This window comes from Bufo bufo, chromosome 5 (genome assembly GCF_905171765.1).
Source record: "Bufo bufo chromosome 5, aBufBuf1.1, whole genome shotgun sequence".
NCBI lineage: Eukaryota > Metazoa > Chordata > Amphibia > Anura > Bufonidae > Bufo > Bufo bufo.
In genome coordinates this window covers 78,861,371-78,882,107 of record NC_053393.1, presented here as the reverse complement: position 1 = coordinate 78,882,107, position 20,737 = coordinate 78,861,371, and the positions used below count along the sequence as shown (strand labels likewise).

The 20,737-nt window shown below is 42.7% G+C and overlaps 1 protein-coding gene across 5 annotated transcripts in view; it reads left to right on the top strand.

Moving 5' to 3' along the window:
* The window catches only part of VPS13B (vacuolar protein sorting 13 homolog B), a 1,020,896-nt gene that overhangs the window by 164,728 nt on the left and 835,431 nt on the right, over positions 1-20,737 (top strand). For all 5 annotated transcript variants that reach the window (XM_040432419.1, XM_040432415.1, XM_040432418.1 and 2 more), the window contains exons 13-16: positions 310-501; positions 1,775-1,944; positions 7,568-7,762; positions 10,440-10,564. In XM_040432419.1, coding sequence (XP_040288353.1) covers positions 310-501; positions 1,775-1,944; positions 7,568-7,762; positions 10,440-10,564 — 682 coding nt within the window. The remainder of the gene's footprint in view (positions 1-309; positions 502-1,774; positions 1,945-7,567; positions 7,763-10,439; positions 10,565-20,737) is intronic.

Here is a 20,737-nt window from a genome sequence, read left to right as displayed (position 1 = left end):
CTCACGCTAATCTCTGCCCCCGAAAAAAGTAGTTGTGGGTTGAGAACTTGTAACCAAAATCCAGTCCTTTGTGTTAAAAAAGGAAAAATTATAACCACCTTCCCCCTTGGTGTGATAGACCCATGTAATATCCGGGATTTATTGCCGGCTGGTACAATGAATAAATAAATAATCGTAATACGTAAACAAAATAATAAAAGGCACAATTTTATTTTCATGAAATTTCCTACCGGTCTTGGTTGTAATTCATCTGATTACCAGGACCTGTTGTTCTGAGGTGAGACATTTATTACTGCTTTATTTTGCCAGGTTCTTTAAACCAGCAAGAGTTTCCAGCTGCCAAAGCAGAGGAGAACGGCAACTTCCAAGAGATGTCCATCAAGCGGTTAGTGGTCGGACCCATTGACCTCCGACTGGACAGCAGCTCTGTGCATAGGATCATGAAAATGGTGGCCTGTTCTTTTGATCATGAATATGAGGCGTACTGCAGTTCCCACCCTGGTATGGATCGAAGAGCTCTCTGACATTGTGATCTGTGTAACAATAGATTTGTATGTTATCTTGTAAAATCAATAGATATTTGGAGCCAAGATAAAATAAGAACCTTACCGCTTTTCCTTCTTCTACTGAAATAAGAGATGTCACCTCTCCTGACATGTCTGTTTTAGTAACTACTTGCTTACCCCATGTAATAACAATTCTGGAGCATCTGTTCTTATGGCATTCTGTTCTTCAGTTATTGCTACTGGAAAAATGAATTTGCAACTGGGTGTTACCAGTGGACGGGTTGTTTCTTCACCATCCAACAGTGACCGTTTAGTGCTGCCAGTTTCAGACTGTGCAGAGACATCCGCCCCACTGCTTACCCCGCCTGCAGATTCATTAAAGTGTGTCATTAGAAAATGACTTCTTGTTTAAATTAGGGATTTCATTTACTAAGCAAACACCCCGTTGCGGCGCTATCTGCGACTTCGCCCCGCTCACGCCAGGTCTAAAATTGTGTTTGAGTCGTTGACCATTTTTGACGCCTGTTTTAGGCGTAGAAAATGGTCTAAATGTAAGACATCAAGGAAGCTGTTTTACATTTAGAACTGGCGCTGCATGCGGCAAAGTTATGGAGAGGCCTTCGGCGATCCACCGCCAGTTTAGGGCTTTATTAAGACCGGCGTCTAAAACAACGGTCTTAATAAATGTGTCCCTAAGTTTTTATTGTAGACATTTTTTTTTTTTTTAGGTCACTGTATTTAAAATTTCTAAAATCCTGCAGTTTTCGCACTGTCTACTAATAAAATATGTCAAGACTTCGTTTTCGTTTGAGAACAGCTACATGGACCGAAGACATAATGGTCAGGAGGGGACCTCATTGACTATGGGATAGTTTTCTAGACATGCTGTGTGCCCTGTGCAGCGGTCAGGAGGAAGTAGATAATCTGTGATATCACCTACTGTAAATGGTGGATCCAATGTTATTTATACAGAGGTGCTATTCTGCCTGTGATGATAATGCGATGGCAACTGATCTGAACAGAACAGGAAATCTCTATATATTTATATTCCCTTGAATGAACTTCTAGTAGCATTAACTGAGGAATGGAACAGCATAAAGTTATATGAAATGTGGGCAATAAACTTTTTTATTTTTTTTCATGGGCAATAAAATAATTTAGTAAATCATATATGTCAGGACTGGTGACAGGTACTCTTTAAAGTAGGTACTCTCGCTGTCGCAGACATCATATTCAGACAGTGCAATAAAATGATATATTTTCCTTAGTTCTGCAGGAGGAGTGTAAGACTTTGCCCACCACTGAGGAAGTTGCATCTTTGGAGGAATACATACCTACACGACTGACTTGTGTCACGTTACTTAAGTGCTCAATTACACTGACGATGGCAGAATTCAATCTTCTTGGGCACCTATTGCCTGTCATAATGGGACAAAAGGTAAGGACTTAGAATCTCACGAAGGCTAGCATTGACTCCCCCTTCTAACAAAGGTATTAAAAGGTATTATAGTCTATTCGTAGGATAGTCAATCAATATCAGGGTAATATAATGGCTGTGCTGGGTATAGCAGCTTTGTGCCATTCACATGATTAGGCTAAAGCGGGAGTATCCTGCCTGAGCGCCACGGCGCATTCAAACGGTTGGTCAGCAGGGGTGCCAAGGGTCAGACTCCCCACTGATCTGATATTGATATCTCATCTTAAGGGAAAAAAAACACCAATTTTGTGAACCCAGAAAACCCCTTTGACAAGTAATTGGGGACATAGAACAGCGTACGGTCTAATAGAAAATCTACAGCCTGTATATCACTGTGACACATCAAAAAAAATTTAAAATGGCCCTTTACATATTTGAGTGGAGATATTAAGTACCCAAGTAAGGATTGTTTCAGACACCAGTGTTAGGGCCTCAATTTTTATTTTTGAAATAATGTATTATGACTGCAAGAGCCAGAGTATCCGCAGTCCATCAGAACTCAAGCTAGAGTACAATGGAGGATTGTTCTGTAGAATCATCGGAGGCCTGGGTCTTGTGGTCGCATTATGGTTGTCTGAATCTGCCTAAAGATTTTTATAAAATAGCAAAATCCTGTACATATTTGTTTATTGTATGCACTTATATAGCACTACTATATTCTGCAGCGCTTTACAGACATTAGCATCACACTGTCCCCAATGGGGCTCACAGTCTAACTTTCCTATCAGGATGTCTTTGGAGTGTGGAAGGAAACCGGAGGAAACCCACACAAACATGGAGAGAACATACAAACTCCATGCAGATGTTGTCCTTGGTCAGATTTGAACCCAGGACCCCAGTGCTAACCACTGAGCCACCCTGCTGGCCTTTGTCCCGCTTTTTTTTTTTTTTTTTTTTTTTAAAGAGCTGAGCCTTCTATTATTTTTGTCATTAGTATAACCATTTAAAAATTGCACTGAAGGTAACCCTGAGTGAGGTTGTCGAAGAGAAATTGTGATATTGAATTTGTTCCTTGATTTCATCTCTCTTTCGATGTCACAATTTTACATTTTGCGATTGCCAAATTTGCCATTGATTACCTCTGTTCCATATTTTCCCTCTCACATCTTCTGTAATCTGCCTGATTTCCTGTCCTTTTTCATCTTCTTCTAACAGAAACCAATCATCATTGTATAATACCATTACGTGAATTAGGGGCTTTACTAGCGAGGGATTTTGATGCCTTTTGAACTGATTTATTATCAAAAGCTGATGCTTTAGGAAATAAGGGCTGTGTTCAATATTTCACGTTAGTAGATGTATTTTGCATTGGGAATCCTCGTAATTACATCTAAATTATTTTTGGGGGGGGGGGGGGGGGGGAGAATCTATCAAGCCATGCAATCTCCAAAATACTGTCTTCAAAAAGTAAGGCACTTGCGACTTTGTTTGCACAGATTTTTTTTTTGCCTTTTTGCATTTTTACTTCAGTTTTGAAAAGTCGCTGGGAAAGTGAGCATGGTTACCTATGTTAACTTAAGAAAAAGACCCAAAGCCACTTCACTTCTGAAGCCATTTGAAAAATTTGGTGCAAAGTATGCCAAAGCAGACTCAAGGAAAACTGACTTAAGATATTACCCTCATGATAAATGTCCCCCTTTGTCTTCAGAACTACCCAGAGGGTGATGATGTTCCTTGACTTCAGTGGTTTCAAGTTTGACGTAAGAGGACAATTATCAGCCCATTTATAGTGGCACCTGCTTCACACAGGTTGTCTGCATTTCATCAGGCGTTTGCAGTTTTTGATAAAATGTTGTCATTTTTACTGTATTCCTTTAGCAAGGGAGATACCTCCTCCCTGTAAGGTTTGAAGAAACTTCTAAGCAACTGAGAGACCATGAACATTTTTATGTGAAGACCCTAATAACAAATGATATGTAGCATCAGCCCAGCTGGGTGCAATCAGTAGGTTGTAGTTCAGATACACGCTTACTTTAGGGAACACTTACATTTTGCGTAATGTTAGAGAAACCGTATATGTATATAAGATGCAGTGAAGTCATCTATTAGAGAGAACATCTGGAAATATTAGGGAAGGGTTAGTAAAATTGCTGACATGTCACAGAAATGATGAATTTATCTAATAGCGTTCTTGTAGGTAATCGTTGTTGGGGCCTGCTAAAACTGTCGGAGTGTAGGGGAGAGTCTGACATATTGAGGTGAAGAGTTCTCTTTGATGGGTGCAGCATGAGACGGCCATTGTGTTTTGGAGTGGGAAGCCGCGCTGAGACGATGTAGGGAGGAATAGGTCATCAGCAGGGTGGACTTGGTAACAAGCGAGAAGGTGCGGTGTAAGTTATTGCTTTATGTTGGAATGGAGTTTATTAATGGAGTCCAGTTAAGAGGTCGACTCAGGTGAAAAATGTAGGTATAATGTTATGCAATAGACCTGGAAGTCGATCTTATCAGAAGTCTCCAGATCCACATCGACAGGGAGGATTTCTGATAATAACATTGTAATAACATTTATTCTTTAAAATGACTTAAATGGCAAAGCTTAATTTTAGCACTACACTCAGTGGTCCCTCAGGTTATATTATCTTCACCCGAAGACCCCTTTACACGCATTAGGGATTGAGCACTTACCAGGAAGGAGAGTTCCTAGGAACGCTGCCCTGTGTAAAGGTTCCGCCGGTCCGATAATTGCTTGTTCATAGGGTGAAAGCATTGCGGAGGCAGTCACCTAAATCATCATTTTTGGGCAACAGATTGTGCTGTCTAAACAGTGATCTGCTGCCCAGAAATAGTCATTCTCTATGGCAGGGATGGCCAACCTGCGGCTCTCCAGCTGTTGCTAAACTACAAGTCCCAGCATGCCCAGACGGCCTACAGCTATCCGCCTACAGCAGGGCATGGTGAGAATTGTAGTTTCACAACAGCTGGAGAGCCGCAGCTTGAACATCCCTGCTCTATGGGGACGAGCGATCATAGCAGCCATTCCTCATCTCCATATAGTGGAGGGAATTGCTGCAGCTTTCACCTTGTGTAAGAAGCTGGCAGTTATCTGGAATGAACTGTTTATTCCCTATAATTGCCTGTTTAAAGGAGCCTTAAAGCAGGCCACACACATTACTTTTATGTCGACTAAACCCACCAATTCGGGCAGGACATGATGTTCATGTGATGTATATAGTGCCTCCTGACTCCCACGATACCAGATGTCTGGGTTGGTAAGGATTGGGCAAGTTACATTTCAATCGCCCAATCCTTTTGTTCACCATGAGATAAGCCACTGACTGTTGAGAACACTTGCCTACTTGGCCAAGCAAGCACGTAAATGATGGGAAGGATATCTGTCGGCTAATGTGGGTGATGTATTACTATTAATGTGGGTGATGCAAGTACATCTGCTTGCCTGTCTAGTAGCACAGTGCTACATATACTGAACTACTTTTTACCTATGTCAGCTCAAGCCGCTCCTTGGACTCCAGGTGATGGTGGCTCCGTTTTTTATTTTTTATTGTACAAAATGTGCATCTCCTTGAAGAGTCTTTTGTCATTTCCATTAAAGATAATTGACCGTCTTCTGGCTCTGACTTTTACTTTTAAAGACTTGCTTTATTACTAAGGGCTCTTTCACACTTGCGTTGTCCGGATCCGTCATGCACTCCATTTGCCGGAGGTGCCCGCCGGATCCGGAAAAACGCAAGTGAACTGAAAGCATTTGAAGACGGATCCGTCTTCAAAATGCTTTCAGTGTTATTATGGCACCCAGGACGCTATTAATTAAAGTCCTGGCTGCCATAGTAGTAGTGGGGAGCAGGGGAGCAGTATACTTACAGTCCGTGCGGCACCCGGGGCGCTCCAGAATGACGTCAGAGCGCCCCATGCGCATGGATGACGTGTCCATGTGATCACGTCATCCATGCACGTGGGGCGCCCTGACGTCACTCTGGAGCGCCCGGCAACCGCACGGACGGTAAGTATACTGCTCCCCCGCTCCCCACTACACTTTACCATGGCAACCAGGACTTTAGTGTCCTGGCAGCCATGGTAACCATTCAGAAAAAGCTAAACGTCGGATCCGGCAATGCGCCGAAACAACGTTTAGCTTAAGGCTTAAGTGTTCAGGATTTTTGGCCGGAGCAAAAAGCGCAGCATGCTGCGGTATTTTCTCCGGCCAAAAAACGTTACGGTCCGGAACTGAAGACATCCTGATGCATCCTGAACGGATTTCTCTCCATTCAGAATGCATTAGGATAAAACTGATCAGGATTCTTCCGGCATAGAGCCCCGACGACGGAACTCTATGCCGGAAGAAAAGAACGCAAGTGTGAAAGGGCCCTTACCAGCTTTTTATTTATTTTTTCTTTAATCCTCATTGTTTTTCCTTTTTCTGCATTGGCATTTTTGGGGCTTCAGAACCAGTTACTAGTTTTGCTTAAAGGGAACCTGTCATCATCTTTATGCTGCCCATACTAACAGCAGAATAAAGTAGAGACAGGTGAGTTGATTTCAGCGCTCTGTCATTTATATGTTAAAAGTAAGTGGTTGTCGAGAACCAACATCACAATCCTTGCAGACTGGGCCTGGAAAAGAGTCCCGGCCTCCTGAGAAGAGTCCTGGTTATTCATGGATTCCTGCTCTCCTGCTGATGGCTGACAGTCTTCTACCTAGTTTTCTCCCTTCCTCTCTAGGAGAGAACTGCCAATCATCAGCAGATGGTGAGAGAGCAGGAGATTAGGAATAACCAGGACTCTTCTCAGGTGGATTTGACTCCTCTCAAGGCCTGAGCTGCAATGATTATGATGCTGGTTCTCGGCGACCACTTACTTTTAGCTCATGAGGGACACACCGCTGAGATCAGCATTTCTGTCACTATTTTATGCTGCCCTCAGTGAGGTCCAAATAAAGTTGATGACAGGTTCCCTTTAACTTCAAGTATTTGCAAGCTACCATAGTTGCCTTGAAGGAAATTGCTATTGTTACTAGAGGGACTTATTCAGCCATGTACCATTTTAGATCATTTCTCAGTGACGCCGTTCATGCACATTGGATAAATGCTGACAAAATAGTTTTTCGTGTGTCTGGGGCACTGACATTTGCTGTAGGACACTACCTGCTATTTTGTTTGCAAATTAGGTAAACAATAAAATCCTTGACTCCTTGGAACTCATTGGTTAGGAACTGATGGCATGCCCTAAGGCTTTTTTACATGGGTTGAGGACCAGGGCAGGTATTGGGGACGGGCGTTCGTGCGAATGCTAAATCCAGATAATTGTTTCCATGTAAAGGTGCCACTGATCACCCGACGAACAGGAAAAAGCTTGTTCGTTGGGTGATGACCTCTTTCATGCAGCACCTACAATCCTTGTTTGCTGGCAGGACATTGCACTGGCTAAACAGGATTGTGCTGCCGACAAAGAAGAAAACTGTATGGGGCTGAATGATAGACGTAGTTATCATTCCCGATCATTGCTGCATGCACGGTAAATGCAGCCAACAATTGAATGAATGTTCATTTTCCATCATCGGTCTTAATATTGTTTTTGACACACATTTTGTTAACAAAATAGCAATAATTAAATGTGTTTCTTATTTTTAGCATTCCACCAGCAATTTAAACGCATCCAGTTTTCAGCCGATACGACCTCTTCCTGCAGTCAAAATACTTGCTGACAAAATCAACTTTGAGCATACCGTGCCAATGTATGCAGAGCAACTGGTCCAGACGGTGAGCAGTCTCAGCCAGCCCTCAGACAACCTGCTCCATCATTGCTATGCTCACTGTTACTTGAAGGTACAGTATCCTCTTATTTCCCTTCACCTCCGGTATGCTTTATGTGCGGCATTCAGTTCATTAAAGCTTCACATAAAGGGGTTCCTAGCCGATAACAACAGTGTTTTGACTTCTCTGCTCAAAGAGGCTTTCCAGTACCTTAATGTTGAAGGATATGTAATCAATATCTGATTGGTGGGAGTCCGATACCGCTCACCCATCGGCTCTTCTGCAGCAGATTTTGAACTACACAGCTCTGTCTATTTCAGTAGTGCAGTGCGGCTCTCATTCAGGAGCAGCACTGCAGTAACCAGCTCCGTCCTCTACACCATGGATGGAGCTATGTAGTTCTGGTGCCGGAAATACTGCAGAACAGCTGATTAGAGGGGGTGTGTGGTGTCGGACCCCTGACCATCATATTTTGATGACCTATCTTGAGGATAGGTCATTATTATACGGCCTCTTGCAGATGGCCATATTTTCCATCCGTGTTCAAGCCACATTTTTTGGGCATATCACACTGACCCATTCATTTCTATAGGGGCCTTGCATACATCCATATTTGTTGTGGGTCCACACATGTGTTCCGAAAATAATAGCACAAGTCCTATTCTGGTCGATATTGAGGACGAGAATAGCCAAGGGATGATAAGTGACTGTGGCAGCCAACCACTGGTCACAGCGGTGATTCGAGAAGTTTGACACTTTGATGCTGTTCCCAGTGACTGGGGTTTTCTACAGGTGCTGTTGTACTGCCCAATGTACGGGCAGTGTGAGCGCTGATGGATGACAGCACCTTCATCTGTGCTCATTTGCATCGGCCTGATTACACAGACCCATGTAAACTGAATGCACGAGGAATGAGTCCCTCCCTCATTCTGTTCTGTTCATTATCAGCAGCGCATCCCTGATTACACAGGGAGATGTGCTGCCAATAGCCAGGTATCCTTCATCCATCCAGCTGATGTGCTGATCAATTATATGAGCCAATTATCATAAATGAGCATTCCTATGGACGCCAATAATCATGCTATCTAATACTCGTGCACATGGCTGTGTCCTTAATTTGGTCGGCAAAAAAACTGATTTGCAGACTATGGATACTTTTCATGTGCATTCTGTATTGTTCTCACTCCAATGAATAAAGAGGGTTGTTTTCATCCGCAGTCGGGAAAAGAATAGGACGTGGTTTATAATTTTCGAATGTCTGGCTGTTCCACAAATGTGTGTGCATGGCCTCATAGAAATGAATTGGTCAGGCTGCTATCTGCAAAAAAAAGAATATTTGTAAAACCCCACGTATAAGGTCATCTTCTACTCCCATGCCCTTTATTTCCACTATTCTTGGGCAACCTCTTTAATGTCTATCCCCTACCTTTCTACTTGTATGGAATAGGCAGTGCACATACAGCCAACCCCACATAACTGCTCTCCACATTGCCTTTGTCCCCAATGATGGTTAACGGGGGTCCCAGCTGTCATCCCCCCACCATTATATTCTAAATCCGCTATCATGTAGAATGCTGATAAATGTTAATAGTGTGTAAATCCCTTTAAGAACGTGGTAAGTCACATATGAAGCAAGAATGCTACCGTTATTATATATTCTGTTGCTGTTATTATTGTGTTGGTATAAATGGAGAATTTTCCTTCCCCCCCCCCCCCCCCCCCCCAATGAATCCATTTCCTGGGAATGTCTAAAAATAAAACACATCATAGATAAAGCTCAATGGCAAAAGATATCTGTGCCTGGAAGTGAATTGAAATGTAAAATTTTCATATCGCAGACCCAAAAGGCAACTTTTCTCTGACCTGTAAAGGCTAACAAAGAAATACATAGACAGATCATTGAGGTACCTAGTTAAAACATCAAAGCGCTGGGATGCAGTCATCACAAAGAACCAGAATTGCTCATGTGTATGAGGACATGGAACCAATTATGGATCCCAACAGGTCGTTCTGGGACAGATGTTTGGAGGGGTCTTGTACAATAGGCTAGTCTGATTCCTGACATGTGATAAATCATCAACACTTAATGTGGGATGGGAGAGCAAAGACTGTACATATATATCTATATATATTATACCTTCAGATTGTTTCATTGCTCAGAGAAGTTACATGCCATTCAGATCTGTACTTATTACAATATTCCAACCCCATGAATGTGAACAAAACGCTTTCCACCTTATCAGTTCCTGGGCCGACGCTTCCCTGATCCCTGCCTCCAGTTATACCGTGTGGCTGGGATGTCGGTAATAGGGCCCCCTTTATAAGGATCCTGGGGATAAGTCATGAATATAAGATTCACAGAAAACCCCTTTAAAATATCTTTTACTATGTTCAGGAATCCCTTTGTGCCATGAGCATTTGTATTTGAACTCTTAAAGAAACACTAACGTGTCTTGCTACAGTTGTATTAAAATGTAGTCTTAAAGGGGATATTTCATTACTGAAAATGAAATGCGGTTGAATAACGTTTTAGGGCAGTAAATATATAAAAGTGCAGATTGGGTTTTTTTCTTTCACTCCTTTTTGTGAAGCTAAGAGCCAAGTCATAATTGGCAGCCAACCAAGTATTTTTTTTATTTTTTTTCATTCATTCACCGTTGCAGACATATAGACATGTCACTGTTGCTGGATTGTGATGGCCTATATACCTACAAATGTAGATAATATGTAATTATGATCATTATTACAGGTGTTCGGGTTCCAAGCTGGGCTCACTTACCTGGACAACAAAGGAATCTACTGCCCCTCTGTCCCAATGATACCTGCCTTTAGCACGGCTTTGTATGGGAAACTGCTTAGGCTTCCTCAGTCCTGGTAAGTCTTTGTGCATTTTCTGAATTTCTTTCAACTTTGCAATGTTAATGTTACGGATCCACTGTTACCAATCAAGACAGATCAGTGGAAGTGTGGAACCACTGTGCCAAGCAACTGGCTTGATGTTGGGCCAAACCCTAAGGGTGTTATTCTGGCATTTCCCTGGTATTCACCCTTTAATCCCTATACTGGGATGTGGACTTCGCTGTGGTTTAGCAACAGTCCACTTCCTCCTGGGATGGTCCCAGTGTACTTGGCAGCTGACCCTCAGCGGGGAGGAAGAGGGAAACTAAAGAGAGGGAAGGAAGTTGTATATATGTATATATGTATGTATGTATGTATGTATGTATGTGTGTGTGTGTGTGTAATTAAATTTTTTTTTATTTTTTTTCTAGCAGCAGGGAAACGCGGGAGGGCAATATGTCAATGGTGTATATGCTGTTTTATAATGCAATACTATCGAAGTGATTGTTGAAGATGTATGAAATTTGGAAAAATAGTAAAGATTAATAAATAAATAAAAAAAGTGTATTAGTGCCGGGTCTGGCATTAAGTGTTGCTGCAAAACGGATCCGGCTTTCCGGTCTGCGCATGCGCAGACCTTTTAAAAATGCAAAGAAAAATTAATACCGAATCAGTTTTTCCAGATGACACCGGAGAGACGGATCCGGTATTTCAATGCATGACAAATGCCATTAGTTTGCGTCCAGATTGCGACTGAACTGCCTGCCGGAATCCTCTGCCGCAAGTGTGAAAGTACCCTTACTTATCTAATTTAATGCATATCCACAAGATGCTCCATATAGGTCTGATAGATGCAGGGTCGAGCTCTGGGACCAACACCTTTCCCTAGTACAAAAGTAGTGCAGAATCCACATGGATGTTGCCCAATGCTCGAAATGGCCGATCAACAGCCATGAGCATGAGGCCTTAATGACTCCCACTGTGATTCCTGATACGAGCTGTTTTCTCCTCTTTCAGACTCCCTAATGTTGCTGGCTTTCTAGATAAAAGAAGGACAGCAGATAATATTGAGGTTCTGGTTTCCTCTGCAGCTTTTATATATTTTGGCAAGAAAAGACTCTGTACTTGAGATTCAATGTTACATGCAAGTGTTTGAACACAGACGTGAACTTTGAACCAGAACCATAGAAATAAAAAGGATATGATAACCATCTGGCCTTTTTCCAGACTACCGCTTTTTTTTTTCTATCCATCATCAGTGTCCTGTGTTTTATACAAGAATTACACAATATAGCTTGTGCAAAGTATTCTTTAGTGTAATGTGACAATATTATAATGGATCCAGTAGTCAACATGGCACTACCTGCTGCTTCTCCATAACCTTGTTCATGGTTATTGTGCTAGACCCTACATGCAGGGGTCACATTACCCTATATGCATTTTTTGTAATGTCTATCTTTGGGCTCATGCACCCGACCTTATGCCCTCCGAGACATACGGTCCTTGATCGGGCCACATGTCCCGGAGTGGCATACATCGTGCGCACGGGAGCGCACAGCATCACAGGTTACTATGATACTGTGCGCATTGGGCCGCTCGCGGGACTATTGTCCTGCACTCATATGATCATATGAGTGCAGGACAATAGTCCAGTGGGCTGCCAGATGCGCACAGTATCATAGTAACCTGTGATGCTGTGCGCTCCCGTGCGCGCGATGTATGCCAGTCCGGGACATATGGCACGCTCACGGACCGTATGTCTTGGAGGGCATACAGTCGTGTGCATGAGCCCTTAGGGTGGGTTCACATCACGTTTTATGCCTCCGTTTGACGTATACGTTAGAAAAAAGGATACAAAAAACTCAGCACACCATATAATAGTACTATTTATAATAGTAAAAAAATATATACATTTTTTTTTTTACAATGGAACTCTATGGTGAACGGATGCCACTGTATGTCAACAGTCTGAGGCGTACGTTTAACATATACGTTATTTGTATATGTTAAACGGGGTTCTGTCATCAGATACATTGCACGTACGTTCCTACTGCCTGGTCCTGTCAGTCAGTGGTGGGGATGCGGCATAAAGGACAGAAAGCGGAGCCTCTGGGAGCAACAAGGTGCAACAGCACTGCCCTCATTGCTCCCAGAGGCTCGCTTGCCTATTATAAAACATCCGTTTTCTCAAGAAAGTGGCCAACTAGAAAGTTGGGACCAAGACCATGATGTTCAACTGTCAAGCGCACATATCTCAGGTGAGACTGTTTTATTGTGACACATCTGATGACAGAACCCCTTTGACATAGCTAGTTATACCTACTTTTTAAAACCAGAGGGTGTGGTGTAAAAATGCTAAATGTCCCAACAGTTATACACAAATAAGCCCAAAAATTCTCAAAGTCCTATTTATGTGACTCTTTGAAGCCAGATTTCTGGACTGTAGGGCTTGATAAATTCCCCCCCTATGTGTAGACATCCCCAATACCTTCCATTGTTATCCGGTAGCGGTTTCCACTCTCATTTAAACTGTTCTCTCTAGTCTTTCTTATTTTTGATGTAGAAAATATTAAAAGGTATTCCAAATTCAGAAACGAAAGGTTATTTTTTGTATAATGAAATTATACAAATGTTCATAGTATTTTCTGCATTGATTCCTTATGCCTGCTGCTGCCATTCAGTAGGAAACTCCATTTATATCCAGTGGAATAAAAATCTGTCCTGGTGGTGTGATGGACGCACAGCTGCACAACTTGTCATAGTACATATACAAACGGAAAATACAAATGTGATAGCACTCTGCATCCAGCATTCTGCCCTGCCTCCATGCTGGATGAGACATTGGTGTACATTTTGGCCAAAGCGTAATAAGCCACTCACCACGTCAAGGTCGTAGTATATATTGGAGGCGTGGCGATCTCCATGCAGTCATGCACACCTGACCAGTCAATCTGTCCTGGAGGCTGGTTTTAAAGTCAGTATAAAACTGAGTCTGCTTATATAGAACCTACCAGTAGCCATTTGGCTCCAGGAGAAGTATATGGTGGGCTCAGCGTGCATGTTGGTACTTGCATCCCTGGATCCGATGAAAGCTGTAATGGCACCGGACGGGGTTAAAAGCAGTGTGTGCTTGGCGTGCATGCTGACCTGCATTCCCTGGACTTTGTGTGGCTGTCATGGCCCATAAACAGGTAGGAACTAGTGTTAGGAACCACTCAAATGAGACGACCTTGACGCGGTGAGTGGCTTATTACGCTTTGGCCAAAATGTACACCAATGCCTCATCCAGCATGGAGGCAGGGCAGAATGCTGGATGCAGAGTGCTATCACATTTGTATTTTCCGTTTGTATATGTATTTCGCCATAGTGATGTGCACCTACATACAGGTTGTGCTGACTCAATCCTCCACATTTTTTCTTTGTCATAGTACATGTTATCAGATCTCGTTCTTGTAATGCGTGTTCATCACCAGAACAGATTTATGTCCTTTGAGACAACATTTGAATATTCTATAACTTTTCATTTTTATAAAGAATTAGCATTTTTACAGTCAGAATTCCCCTTTAACCGTAACAGAGTTATCCACATAGGACAATCCCATTTTAACAGAAGAATTCCCACCAAAATAAATTAACCAGCGAGAGTTCTACTGCTGGAAACCAAGTGATCAGCTATAATCTGCATAAAAACCTTTGAGCAAATGTGCAGTTGTCCTACAGCGCCCCTACTGGGGAAATGAAGCATTGCACAGTACCTATTGAAATAATGGCCAGGCTGTGTCCTCCAGAGAGGGAGATGCTCTCCTCTGGCTTGTTGGTGAAATTCTTAATGGGGAACTCATTCCATAAATATAATATTCCTTGAGAGGATATTTGAAAGTGCGGTTTTTAGGCCATTCAATCCATTTAATCCGGTCGTCAACCTGCCAAGCACAAGGATATAGTAAATAAGCAAATCAGAAAACCTCAAAGTTAAGGGTGGCTGTTCTAGCTATCAGGTCAACAAGAGTCCCTGCGGAGCTTGACTGCCCCTTTTCCCATTAGAATACTGTTTCTTGCTCCGACTTGTTTACACTGTGAGTTTAAATATTCATGCACCTGTTTAACCCTTTCCAGATTGCTGCTGTACGGCGGAAGTTGGGTCTTTAAAGATGGAGCCAGCTCCTGAGCGGACCTGATGCCATAGCTGGTGGGTTTCTGCTGTTTCACACTGCAGACACCTGGAGTTAATGTCTACGATTGACAATAACAATGATCGCAGACATGTAAACTCTCAGATGCTGTGGTCAATTTTGATCATGGCATCTGAGGCGGCTTTCCTGGCACTGTGATCGGAGGAGCCGTTCGTTGTGGTAGCCTCGGTCCCTCTGAAGGATCCGAAGCCACTACAACGATAGTTTCTATAGGAACATAATGAATCTTCCATAGACTGCAATTGTAATGTGGTAAAAGCGATAATAATTACATGTTCAAGTCCCCTAAGGGGATTTAACATAAGTGAAAAAATATTTAAAATAAATCTCTATAAAAATTTAGTTCATCCCATATTAAAAATAAACTGTAAAAAAATTTAAATCATGCCCGTATAATTAAAATATAAACATATTTATCCCGAATGGTGAATGCCGTAACGGGGGGGGGATTGCTGATTCAGCATTTTTTCATCGCTTCGCGTCCCCCCAAAAAATTAAATAAAAAGTGATCAAAAAGTCATACACACTCCAAAATGGTATTTTTACGTTTTTTTTCCCAGTTTTGAGAAAACTATATGTGTGCTAATGCTGTAATTGTACCGACCAAGGGAATGAAGAGCACAGGTCAGTTTTACCACATAGGGAACATCATAAAAACAAAACCCATAAAACTGGCAGAATTGTGTTCTTTTTCCAATTCCACCCCATTTGGAATTTTTTTCCACCTTCCTACTACATCTTATGCAATATTAAATGGAGCTATTGAAAAGTTCAGCTTGTCTTGCAAAAAACAAGCGCTCATACGTCTATGTGAAAATAAAAATAACAAAAAGTTATGGCTCCGGGAAGGCAAGGAGTGAAAAACACAAAAATGGAAAATGGCTCAGTCAGGAAAGGGTTAATGTTTTAATTCGGTTGATATACTGCCTAGACCATGACTGAAGACCTGATCATCTCAGTAGGAGCTCAGAAACTTTTGTTGAGTGTTGTTTCAAGATTGTCTTGTGAGTTGTTTTTTACACTACTTCTCCCTGTTTACTTAGAACATGGTACATTCCTCTGACTTGAAAGCAATGCAGATATCATAGAGAGTTAATCTTGAAGGTTTTTATAAAGGTCATGTACCAATATTGTTGTTTGTGCGACACTTTTGATTTAAAGGGGTATTCCGAAGAAATAAGTTAAAGGGGTTTTCCGGGTTCAGAGCTGAACCCGGACATCCCTCCATTTTCACCCCGGCAACCCCCCCTGACATGAGCATCGGAGCAGTTCATGCTCCAATGCTCTCCATTGCCCTGCGCTAAATTGCGCAGGGCAAAGGCATTTTTAGGAGTTCCGGTGACGTACCGGGGCTCTCCATGGGGCTGACAGGAACCCCGGTGACGTCACCGGCACTGATGGGCGGGATTTAGCTCTGCCCTAGCCAGTAAAACGGCTAGGGCAGAGCTAAAGCTCGCCCCTCAGAGCCGGTGACATCACCGAAGACCCTGCCGGGCGAAAGTTACCACCCGGCAGTGTGTTATTGAAAACAAAAAAGCCCGTCCCTGCGTGATTTAGTGCAGGGCACGGGAGCGCATCGGAGCATGAGAATGAAAAAAAGGGTATGTCTGGGTTCAGCTCGGGTCAGAGTAGGTTAAAATAACAAACCGTTCATACTACCCACATCAATTCACTTCCATTGCTGTTTCCAGTTACCACTCTTTAATTCCTGGTCTTGGGCTTAACACTTTTGGCACTCAGCCACTTAGTGGCTGTGGCCAGGGTTTAGCAGTCCAAGCCATTTCCAGCATGTTTAGCCCTAGACCAGGAAGTCGAGAGGAAGAGGTGCCAGAGCAAGGCTAGGAAGTGGAGAGGAGCAGGTACCAGAGCATGGCTAGGAAGTGGAGAGGAGTAGGTACCTGAGCAAGGTTAGGAAATGGAGAGGAGCAGGTACCAGAGCAAGGCTAGGAAGTGGAGAGGAGCAAGGAACAGAACAAGGCTAGCAAGTGGAGAGGAGCAGGTACCAGAGCAAGGCTAGGAAGTGGAGAGGAGCAAGGAACAGAACAAGGCTAGCAAGTGGAGAGGAGCAGGTACCAGAGCAAGGCTAGGAAGTGTAGAGGAGCAGGTACCAGAGCAAGGCTAGGAAGTGGAGAGGAGCAGGGACCAGGGCAAGGCTAGCAAGTGGAGAGGAGCAGGGACCAGAGAAAGGCTAGGACGTAGAGGGGAGCAGGGACCAGAGCAAGACTAGGAAGTGGAGAGGAGCAAGTACCAGAGCAACAGCCAATCAGCAGTAGCTGCAAATCTGTGAGATTTTGATTTGTTATTTTAACCCACTATCACCCCTTTTTTTTTTTATTACAATTATTTCCCCCAAGAATACCCCTTTAATTTCAAGACTTTATAGGCACAGTATTTATGATCAGGTCATTGATATCTTGATAAATTTGTTGTAGCCTACCTTTGTACAGCAGCTGTAGCCCATTGTTGTGTAATAACCGCTGAAATTAGGTTCAGTGCATATACAACTATATCTTTAAGCACTTGCATAGACTTGAGTGTCCTTTTTGCATACTTCATTACATCATTGACAGCTGGGGAGAGGGAGGCATCAGAACACACAGGAGGAGGATTTGTGTGCCAAATGTACAACAGTGCACTACAATCATTATAGAATCTTATGATGAGACTTTTCTTTGGTTTCCTTCCAGTAACTCACACTGCAGCTGTCCTAATTTTGACCTATATACAGTCCTGATCAAAAGTTTAAGACCACTTGAAAAATGGCAAAAAATCATATTTTACATTGTTGGATCTTAACAAGGTTCCAAGTAGAGCTTCAACATACAACAAGAAGAAATGAGAGTGAGACAAAACATTTTTTGAGCATTCAATTAATTGAAAATAACGATTAAACTGAAACAGGCTGTTTTTCAGCTGATCCAAATTTTAGGACCACATGCCTTTAAAAGGCCAAATCTGTGCAAAGATGTGGATTCATTGTCATTTTCTGTCAGGTAGTCACACGTTGTGATGGCAAAGGCAAAAAAAACTCTCCCTTTTTGAACGTGGTCGGGTTGTTGAACTGCATAAGCAGGGTCTCTCAAAGCGCGCCATCGCTAGAACAAAAAGTCAAGTGGAAGACCCAAAATAATTTCATCAGCACTGAGCCAGAGGATCCAATTGGCTGTCCGTCAAGACACTGGACGATCCTCGACCCAAATTAAGGCCCTACTGGTGCTGACTGCAGCCCCATAACCATCAGACGGCATCTGAGACTGAAGGGCTTCAAAAACAAAAAACGGCTTCAAAGACCTCGTCTCCTTGAACGCCACAGAACTGCTCGTTTGGACTTTGCAAGAGAGCACCAAACATGGGACATTCAAAGGTGGAAGAAAGTTTTATTCTCTGATGAGAAAAAATTTAACCTTGATGGTCCAATGGAGCTTCAGGAAGTGCAGGGGCGTCAAACGGCCGCTGGCTATGTCCAGATGTTGCAGAGAGCATTCCTCACGACTGAGAGCCCTCGTCTGTGTGGTAACAACTGGGTTTTTCAACAGGACAACGCTACAGTACACAATGGCCGCAGGACGAGGGACTTCTTCCAGGAGAATAACATCACTCTTTTGGCCCATCCTGCGTGTTCCCCTGATCTAAATCCAATTGAGAACCTTTGGGGATGGATGGCAAGGGAAGTTTTTATTAAAATGGACAACACAGTTCCAGACAGTAGATGGCCTTCGTGCGGCCGTCTTCACCACTTGGAGAAATGTTCCCACTCACATCATGGAAACGCTTGCATCAAGCATGCCGAAACGAATTTTGGAAGTGATAAACAATAACGGCGGAGCTACTCATTACTGAGTTCATGTTTGAAAGTTGTATTTCGGTTTTGGGGGGGTTTAGGAGTTTTTTGGAGGTGTGGTCCTAAACTTTTGATCAGCTGAAAAACAGCCTGTTTCAGTTTATTCGTTGTTTTCATTAAATTGAATGCTCAAAAAATGTTTTGTCTCACTCCCATTTCTTCTTGTTGCATGTTGAAGCTCTACTTGGAACCTTGTTAAGATCCAGCCATGCTACATATGATTTTTTGCCATTTTTCAAGTGGCCTTAAACTTTTGATCAGGACTGTATTATAACAAAATGGTTGGTCATCACTGCTCATGAGGGGTTTATGCGCTTGTTCACTCTTATTTTTAAGCAGTTGATTGATTGATCACGTCACCTGACATACTTTGAAAAATCTAATTGGTCAGAGCTGTCACTGCCATAAGAAAGTTGCAAACTTTTTGTTTGTGACTTTTTAAACACAACTTGCAGAAAACTTTTTGTGCAAGTGCTGTTTCGCCACCTCCCTTAAAACTTTAGAAAGAAGGAGGCATAGCTAGGGAAGGACAGGGCCAGCGGACCCGTCATATTTACCTTCTTTTACATAAGTTTTCTGGCGCCATTTAGGGGCCGCCATAGATTTCAGTTTAGTTGCATGGACTGCAGGAGCTGCATCTAATTTATTATGAGTGGTGAGCCTTTAAACATGATGGCTGATATGCAGGCAGTCTGTTATAACTGTTACAATCCCTGCTCTTTAAGTGCTTAGGAGTCCAGTGGGTGGTCTGAGCAGTGATTGACAGTGATGAAGACGACTGTTAATCACGATTTATGCCCGCCCACTGGACTCCTAAGCATAGAAAGAACAGGGATGTAGATGAATAAAATACAAGTTCTACTGAATCTATTTTTTCAAAATTATTTATCAATCTGCTCAGCTCCTCCTGCTCTATAATGCTGGGTGTGATAGAAAAGTATCATAGGGCACCACAGCTTGCTACATACAGATCTGCATAGACACAAACTGTTCAGAGTGCCCACTCTGACCCCTGACCCACCAAAAGTACCTAAAAGGGGTATTGAATCATAAGAACTGGACCATGGAGTAATGGAAGAAAGGTGGCCTGATCTAATAAATAATTTCTTACATCATGTGGATGCCCCAGTCAACCTACGTTACTTACCTGAAGAATAGATGGCTCCAGGATGCACTTTGGGAAGAAGAAAAGCCAACGTGGGGAGTGTGATGCTCTGGACATTGTTCGGATGGGGGGAAAGCTTGGGTCCTGGGATTCATGTGGCTGTTACTTTGACACGTAGATGGTATTATAGACCAAGTACATTCCTTCTTGGAAGTGGTATTCACTAATGGAAGTGGTCTCTTTCAACAGGATAATGCCCCTGCCACACTGCAAAAATTGTTCAGAAATGGTTGGAGGAACATGGCAGAGTTTAAAGACTACCGTAACTAAACCTTTGTGTAAAATTTTTGTAAGATGTCCCTGAGCGGTCAGCAGTGTACAGAGAACTGAATTTTAAGCGCACAAGGAATGGTGCGTTTTAGGGAGGGAAAAGTCTATTAAAAATACAAAATTAATTAATAAAGTATATTACAAAACATTTAATTAGGGCATTAGGAACATCTTATTAAAATTTTTAAAGGTTTAGTTACTCTTTAAGGTGTTGACTTGACCTCCAAATTTCCCAGATCTCAATCCAATCAAGTCCACGGAGGCCACTCCTTTCAACTTACAGGACTTAAAGCATCTACTGTTCATCATTTGGTGCCAGATACCACAGGACTCTGTGTGTGGACGAGCTGTTTTTAGAGCAAGATGGGGACCAACACAATATTAGATGGGTGGTTTCGATGTTATGGCTGATCAGAGTACATGTACATCAAGTTAACGAAACAATACATATATTAAAGGGGTTGTCTAGGCTTTACTAAGTAATGACCTGTCCTTAGGATAGGCCATCACTAGCTGATCGGTGGGGATTCATCACCCCTACCGATCAACTGTTCGAACGTAGCTCCAGTGCTAGAACTACACAACACCGTCAGCCTTGTAGTAGACAACACTGTCTAGGTTGATGGTGCAGTGTAGTTCTGTTGCTGACTTCCAACAATGGGGCTACACCTGAACAGTCCATCGGTGAGGGTGCAGATTGTCAGACCCCTGTCGATCAGCTAGTAATGGCCTACCTGGGG